This window comes from Danio rerio, chromosome 9 (assembly GCF_052040795.2).
Source record: "Danio rerio strain M-AB ecotype USA chromosome 9, GRCz13ab, whole genome shotgun sequence".
In the NCBI taxonomy this organism is placed as follows: domain Eukaryota; kingdom Metazoa; phylum Chordata; class Actinopteri; order Cypriniformes; family Danionidae; genus Danio; species Danio rerio.
In genome coordinates, this window is record NC_141029.1 from 32,289,523 (window position 1) to 32,298,500 (window position 8,978).

Consider the following 8,978-nt stretch of genomic DNA (forward strand, 5'->3'; position numbering starts at 1 on the left):
TCGCCATATTTCCATGGCGCAGAAATGAAAACAATACATTTATGATCACTAAGCAGCCCCAGATAGCACAAACAGCTGTCATCTCTTACCTTGTGCTGTGCGCTTCAGGGCCATTTCTCCTCTGTTTTTGAGGTGATGTGCATAAGTAATCCAAACATAGTGAATTATGTTTGATCAAACAAAAGAATAGTGAAATATGAAAACAATGATCTGTCCATGTGGCTTGTAAAGCCTCTCATCAGTTGGAATACAATAACTTTTGCATAGATTATGGTAGAGACATTTTTCTTTTTTCCTATGATTACAGACATGTGCAGGGATCACCAAAATTATTTATAGCATGCTAGATCACACAGAACCTAAAAGGTACACTTTCAAATTTAAGTTCATAAAAAAAATACAAAAAGCGCCTCTTTTTTAGGTGTTTATTATAACACAGACGACATATACAGTTATTTTAAACACTTTCAATATATATATATATATATTTTTTTTTTTGAAAATTCAAAGGGTTTTCTTTAAAATGATACCAAATTTTTGCATTTACACCTCTGCATGTGGATTTGGGAAGCTTTTAAATTTGGGTAGGCAAAATCCAGGCGGAAATCCCAAAATAGCAGCAGAGTTTAACTAGTTAAAAGAAAGAAAGTTATTTAAAAGACAGAAAGTTATTTAAACTGACCACTAGATGTCATGGAAGTTTAAAATAAATTTTCTGAAAAATATATTATTAAATTTTAAAAATATATTATTAAATTTTCTTTTTTGAAAAGAATTTTGTTGATGTCTGATAAGGGGTTTATTAATGTTCAAGGTTGTGAAGATGAATAATATTCAAACTGCAAAAAATAAGGGGGAACTTAATAAAAACAACACACAGTTATTATTTTTGTTTTGTAATACAGCAGTCTGCAAAAATACTGGACCTGATAATTAAACCATAGAATAACAGTTCCCAGATTATTGTGTATTAAATGGATTTGGTGTTAGCAGTTCAGATATTACTAAAATGAATGCACTTGTGTTTACAGGTAAGTGTGCATCAAGTTGACTGAAGTGTTGCACTGCAAAAACTTTACACTTGCACTGAAGTGTTTCGCAGTTTGGCAGGTTACTGGTTGTCAAAATGTTATTTATAGGTTATATTTTGATAGTCTTGGTAAATTTAGTAAAATTAACTTTTTACATTTGCTTTTCTTTTTCACTTTCTAAACGTGGTTGTGTTTTTTTAATCTTTCCAAAGATTGAGCTGATCAGTAATACTTTGTTTTATTTACAGAGACATGCTCGGGGACTTTTGAATACAGGGTTGTTGTTGTAAATATATAAGTGAAAATAAAACCTTTCATTTCATTTTCATTCATTCGTTTTCCTTTCGGCTTAGTCCCTTTATTAATCAGGGGTCGTCACAGCAGAATAAACCGCCAACTTGTCCAGCAAGTTTTACACAGCGGATGCACTTCCAGCTGCAACCCATCACTGCGAAACACCCACACACTCTCATTCAAACCGGAGCAAGTTTTTATTTTTAATGATTTAAATTAGTGTAACTCACCACTAGATGTCACCGACGTTTAATTTCAGAGCAGTTTTCCTTTGTGCCTTTCTTGCACATACAATTTTCATTCATTCATTAATTTTCTTGTCGGCTTAGTCCCTTTATTAATCTAGGGTCGCTACAGTGGAATAAACCGCTAACTTATCCAGCACGTTTTTACGCAGAGGATGCCCTTCCAGCCGCAACCCATCTCTGGGAAGCACATACAATTTTAAGTATCTTATTTATTTATTTATTTTGTTTAACAAATGATTATATTTATGTCAGAAAAGAGGTTTGTGGTTGTCAAAAACACACTGTAGGTGAAATGTTGTATTTTACAGAGCAGAAATACACAGGGCTTTTCCAGTCATCAGTTATTTTGTTACCTTTTTTATTTGGGAACTTCTTAACATAAACCAGTAAAAGATCATTGGTGAAGAGGCATTGCACACACACACACACACACACACACACAGCAGTTATATTCGTTTCATTGTGGATGAATACCAGCTCTCAATTGCAATATGCTATCTATTTTAAAATTTACTTTTATGGACTTGATGTAACTGAAAAAGAAGGTTCATTTTATACACAAATTGGTAGAAGATTTATAAATAACAACACAATCGTTTCTATGGCCCAGGATCAGCATGTAACAATCATGTCAAGATACACATAACTATTCAAAGCAACAGACAGAGATCGCATGAATTTAAAATGCAAGACTGTTTGACATTTATAAAATAAAAATCACTTTTAAATGTGAGAAATTAGCTGTGTTTTATAAATCAGCTGATGTTTATAGTTACCTCATTTTGATTTTATTCTGTGTTGCTTTTGGTTTGCTTTCAGAAATGTAATGTATCATTTAGGAAACTCCTGAACTTGAAACAGACACATGTGATACCCAAATGGGTGCTAAGAAGTCCTGGGACTTTTTGATACTTAAATTCTTTTCTTGCGCAGTGTAAATGGGTTTTTATGCATGAACACATTTAGCTGCCTTAATACTTCCATAGGAGAGCTTCTCACAAAGGGGGGCTTCATTTGGGATGAATAATTTAACAAAACCTAGACCTAGAAAACATGTTTGTTTCTCAATAAGATGGCACTTGGAGAAAGAAATTAACTCTATAAATTGTTTGCTGAAATTTCTGTTTCTTGGTCAGTCATATAGTTAGATCATCTGACCTGGCTCTGCTGCTACCTTTGCTGAGACGACTTGAAGATCTTGTTTCCTCTGTTGGTTCTAAATCTAGAGCTACAAGTGGAGCATCTATCATCTCCTCTAAAGCCTCCAAGGCTTTTGATTCTTCAGAATATTCTTCCTTCTCAAGGTCTCCAGTTTTCACAGACTCATCTTCTTGTCTTGACTCTTCCAACTCAGAGCCTTTGACCTCCTGTGGATCTTCTATCCCCAATGATACCTCTTCCTTCCTCAAAGTTTTCAACTGGTTAGTGTCACCTGAAAGTCCTAGAGGTTTATCTAGATCCTCTCCACTTGTATTGACTGCAGTGTCAAGAGGTATATCCTCATTTTCTAAAGGATCGTTCTTATCTATATCTAGACAACAATCTTCTGCATCTTGTAGATCATCTAGAGCTCTGACCTTTTTAATCTCCACTAAATCTTCTAAAACTCCTGAGTCTACTACATCACTTTGAACTCCATCTTCTTTATCATCTACATCACTCTGAGCTTTGTCCCTTCCCATATCCACTTCATCCCCAATAGGCGCTATGTCAGGAAGATTTGATGCTACATTTTCCGCTAAAGCCTCAGACTCTTGTTCTCCTTCAGATATTTTGGACATATCCAGATCGTCAGGATTCACATCATCTAAAGTTTTCACCTCCTCCACAGTGTCCTCATTCACAAAAGGCTCAAGCTCACAAAGTTCTCTCTCTTCATCAGATGCTTCTTCAACCACATCAGGTAAACCCTCTTCCTCCTTCAGCCTTTTGGTTGGAAAGTTGCTATCCTCTGTTTCCCCAATTTCCTGTGAGGTTTCCTTCTCCTCTCCATCTCCTGAAAGGTTTTCCTCTTGTTTTGGCTCAGTATCTACTAAGCTACTCTCTCTTAGCAACTTTTCTTCAGTCACCACTTTCCCTACATCTACATCCAAATTCTCCTCAAGTGAAATTAAATATGTTTCCTCCACGCTTTCCCCTTCTGAATGCTCCTCTAGTACTTCTGGGAGCACTGTTGGAGTTTTTAGACTGTCTACCTCATCTCCTTCCCTAGGCGGCTCTTCAGTTGGGAGCTCTGGTAATGTCTCTGTGACCTGAAGGAAGGAGGGTTGAGTCTCATCGCATATAATTGTCTCCTCTACAGGTGGCGCTGTTGGCAGAATTGCCTCCTGACTGCTTTTCTGCTCCTTCTCCAGCTGAGGTAAGAAGAACTGTCCCTCTTCCATCCCAACCTCAGCTAGTGGATAGATATGAGCCACCTCGTCTTTCTTCTCCTCTTCGAGGCGCCTGTAGCCTTTGGCTTTTTGGACAGGGGTGGTTAGAAGAAACGGTAAACTCCTCTCAGGAGGTCCAAGCGACTCTAACTGTGCTGGAGCTGGTCGGTGGAACACAAAGCGGATCTTCTTCAAGCCGAGGTGGCTAATCTCCACAAAGTTGAGGAACAGTGAAACACAAGCCACTGCAAGCATGAAAATGATGAAGATGGTCTTTTCGGTGGGCCGGGAGACGTAGCAGTCCACTGTGTTAGGGCATGGCCAACGACTGCACTTGTACAAAGGCAGGATGCGGAACCCATAAAGGAAATATTGTCCCACTACAAAGCCTATTTCAAACAGAGCTTTGAAGATGATATGGCAGATGTAGGTGCACAGCAGGGTTCCTTCAAGTCTAAACTTCTTGCTCCCCTTCGTGCTGGTCTCCTTGGCAGTGCGAACGCTTCCTTGATCCATTGCCTGGCGCTCCTCGCAAAGTTCTTGCTGGTGGCTGACCTCAGCTTCTTCCCGCTCCTTTCGTTTCTCCTCCATGTGGATGTAATGGACAGCATGGCCCACGTATACAAGTGAAGGTGTGGATACAAAGATGATCTGTAACACCCATAGGCGAATGTGAGAGATTGGAAAGGCCTCATCATAGCACACATTCTCGCATCCTGGCTGCTGAGTGTTGCACACGTAATCGGACTGCTCGTCTCCCCAGACAAACTCAGCAGCCGTGCCCAGAATTAAAATTCGGAAAATGAATAGTACTGTGAGCCAAACACGACCAATCACAGTTGAATGTTCATTTACTTCCTCCAAAATATTACCCAAGAAGCTCCAGTCTCCCATGGTTGTGTATTAGCTGTGTACAAGAAACATAAATGGGAATTAGGTTGAAACCAGATGATCTGAGTGTTTTATGTAACGTTTACATACAAGGATGTCAAAATACAGTTGATAGATAAGTCTCACTTGCTAAACAAAACTAGACTGAACTGACCATTTACTAAGACCAGGAAACAACTCCGATATTGCCAAAACACATCGCCAATGGGCTCACATTCAACAATATAATCCATCTGCACACCAGGGGCACAAACACAGCAAGGAGAATACAAATGGTCACCTTTGCACAATGTCGGGTCCACTGCAGTCCAGTTCAGTCCGTTGCTCCTGGTGCCCTGTGGGGCGAATTGAACTCCTGTCCCCCAGTCACCCAGACTCTGTCCTCGTCCTTGTCGCACCACTGAGCAGATATGAGCGAATGGGCTATGATGGCTGCCTTTCATGCCTGCCGTAGAGTCTAAGCTGCTAACCAGATGCCCTTTATGCACCAGACCACGAGTGTTGATGCAGAAGACAATAGGATCAACAGACCCGCAGCCAGAGGGGCCACAGGGACAGGACACGGTCCACAAGCCTGAACCAAGAGCACACTTTAAAATAAAATGAAATAAAAATAGGCCTTGAGGTCCACAGCAATGGCAAACTTCATCATGATATGATGATACACGCTGTAGGATGCATCAGATGATGACGACAACAAATTTGTTATTGTCCTACTTCCTCTTCTTTTGACATACAGTAATGAGACTACAAATTGAAGATTTCAGATGCAAAACCTCTAAATTCCATCAATTGTTTCAAAATTAGCTTTTTTTCAGACTCTCATGTGTAGGTTCAGTATTTTCACTTTTATGGCAAAGAACATGTTATCACTTTAAATTGAAATAACTGAAGAAAAACACAGGATGTTTAGAAAAGTGCTAATTTTAGAAGACTATTCCAGACGGCACTTCATCAGACGACTCTTCATATAGTAAAAATAGTCAATGTATTAATTCAACATTTTAGACAACCAAAAAAAAATAATTTTGTTTTGCTTTTATGTTAAATAATGCATATGTAATAAACGTTAAATATCTATTATATAAAGCTTTAAAAATTAAGAGTCCACTTCAAAATGATTGTTTCTCTGCAATTGACATTAAAAGAAAAGTTTACTCCAACATACTCTTTATTTACTCACACTCTGGTGGAGTTTCTTTCTTCTGTTGAATACAAAAGAAGACATTTTGAAGAAAAACAAGTAGGGTGACATGGTTAGCACTGTCACCTCACAGCAAGAAGTTCGCTGGTTCGAGTCCCAGCTGGGTCAGTTGGCATTTCTGTGTGGAGTTTGCATGTTCTCCCCGTGTTCGTGTAGGTTTCCTCCAGGTCCTCCGGTTTCACCCACAAGTGCAAAGGCATGCGCTGTAGGTGAATTGAATAAACTAAATTGTCTGTTGTGTATTAGTAAGCGAATAAGTGTGTATGGGTGTTTCCCAGTACTGGGTTGCAGCTGAAGGGCATCTGCTGTGTAAAACATTTGATGAATGAGTTGGCGATTCATTCCGCTGTTGGCGACCCCTGATGAATAAAGAGACTAAGCTGAAGGAAAATGAATGAATGAATGTAAAACAAGCACTATGGAAATACTATTAAAGTCAATGGTTTCAGGCTCCCAGCTTTTTGTGTTTTTTTTGTTCAACAGAAAAATGAAAGTCAAACTACTTTGGAAAAAGGTAAGCAAATAACATAATAAAAATTTAAATAATGAAATTTTCAGTATTGAGTGAGCTTTCCTTTAATAGTAAGGTGTTTTAAATGTAAAATATTCATGCTTGTTTAATGTTTTATTTTATAATTCATTGATGATGTGTCTCTAGTGTTTCAATCCTTTGCGAAAGGTCAATATGAAATAGTCCCTATTTTTAAATGCTAAATGGGAGAATAAATTATACCTATTAATGGCAAAAACAGAGAACCAATAAAAATTTTGAATTGGTGTCTTTTTAAAATTTATTACAACAAATACTGTTGTAATACTGAACAGTACTGTTTTCAGCACTTGTAATAAGAAATCTTTTAAAACATTACATAATATGTTATGATAATCCATGTGTAGAACCTGGAAACTGTACTATTAACTTTATTACGTCGTTTCACGTTAGGTGGAGCAGCATTTTAGTGTTACACTGTTTGTGTTTCACTCTATGAGTGCAATAGACACAGTAAATTATCAACCCAGAAATCTTCAACAGAATGTTGTTGCTGCACTTTAAGCCAAAAACCTTACGACAACAGTGATATTTCACAAAGCAGACAGCCTTAGGAAATGGTGATAATAAAGCATTGGGGCACACACACATGCAGGAAAGCTGGGTGTTGGAGGTATAAGCTTTAATGGTTTTGTGATAACGGTGCAACAGGGCAGCGCAATGGCATATTTATGATATCGGCCAGGAAGCCCAAACACACATACACACATGGATAAACTTTAACAATACCCTGTTAAATAACTTCCTGCACAGCTGAATCATCGGCCAGACACATTCTTGTCAGTGTTTGTTCACACTAAGATTTTAAACATTACGCAAAGTCCAATATTTAAAGGTCAGAAAATGATTTCAGTCTGAGTTTTTGGGGTTGATTTGCTTAATCGGTTGTCGGGGAGACCCCAAAATTGGTGTTTCCCTAACTGTGGCAGTCCTATCCAAGCACACACACTTAACAGTTGGCAAAACCCTATCAGACTTGGGAATGGTTTATTTAAAGTTCAGGTTTGTTTAGCACTTATCTAAACTGTTGAATTATTGTTGACAGGGGAAACAGTTTGTGCAGCAATTTTTGCAAGGGAAACTTAATGATTGACAGTCAGTGGCCAATGTTTAATGCCACATAGACAAAGAGTTTATAAAGTCGCACAATTCATTGCCACAAATCTGCATAGTATCTCTTATAAACAGTTGACTGGTCTCTGTGTACATTAGGACTAAACATCAAGATAAGGAGAAGAGCACAATTAACTATCTGCTTAATGGAGGACTGAAATCTGTGTCACTTTGTTGTGTTTAATATAATAAGACTATATTAAAATCAAAGCTGGTGGACAAAGTCTTTAAATGTGTCACCATTTAATGTAATTATGATGCCAAATGTTACAATAAACTTTAACACGATGACTCCAAAACTATTATACATAATCAATTGACACATCATAAATTATCTATTTGTCTTCAGATAAAACTAATTGTTTTATTTCATTATGCCATATTTTTATTATGCCATTTGTGAACAATGGTACAATTAGCAAATGTAAATAAGTAGTAATGCAACACATTTAAATAATAATATTCACAGCCTTTTTTTAATTTAGCAAACACCCCAAAAATGTTACATCAGGCCCAAAAGGACTGGTTGCTCTGTAATATTTCATTGTTTTGGAACGGTATACCATGCATTTCGGACCTTGGTAGTTGTGCGCTAGAGGGGTTTGTGTGTTGACATAGTGGACACCCACAGGATAAGCCACACGGGACTGCTGGTGAATAGTGATAGGATGACACAGAAAGACATGATGTCATTCTCGAGCATTGAGCCTATGGAGCATATGCAGTCAGGCGTGAGCTCACATTGTGCCAATGCAGCAGACACCCATGAAGCTGTAACACAACTATCAAATGCTAATCTGCTAACAATACATTTCCTACTCACTTTTAAATGACCTGTTTATACTTAAATGTAAAGGAAAAATATTTTTTTAGATATATAAATTCTCAACCTTGGGTTCATACATTCACTAAAAATCACTTTTATATGATGTTTGCAAACAAAAACTTATTGCATGTTTTAAAGGGATAGTTCACCCAAAAAATGAATAATCACCCATTTATTTACTCAGGCCATCCAAGAAGTAGATGTTTGAATTGAAACTGTGTCCATTAGGGATTCATAAAATGCAAGTCAAAGACTTGGCAAAAAAAAAAGCATATACAGGAGAAACAAAGCTGTATGCTTCCAACTTTGATTCTCTGATCTCGACTCTAATATTTCATATTTTCATAATGTTTAATATATTTTTCACTTAATATACAACTGAACGTTCATGCTCCAGTTTCTGAATTGATGGTAATAAGGTTCCATTTCCTGCACATTTTTGTTTCATT

General features: G+C 37.5%; 1 protein-coding gene across 1 annotated transcript; it reads right to left on the minus strand.

The window, feature by feature from the left end:
• Positions 1–2,709: 2,709 nt before the first annotated feature.
• Positions 2,710–4,839, minus strand: gja8a (gap junction protein alpha 8 paralog a). Its single transcript, NM_001128350.1, has one exon. The coding sequence runs from the start codon at positions 4,837–4,839 to the stop codon at positions 2,710–2,712; it is 2,130 nt and encodes a 709-aa protein (NP_001121822.1).
• Positions 4,840–8,978: the final 4,139 nt, after the last annotated feature.

Coding starts and splice junctions, on each gene's coding strand:
- gja8a (NM_001128350.1), bottom strand. CDS start 4,839: ATGGGAGACTGGAGCTTCTTGGGTAATATTTTGGAGGAAGTAAATGAA.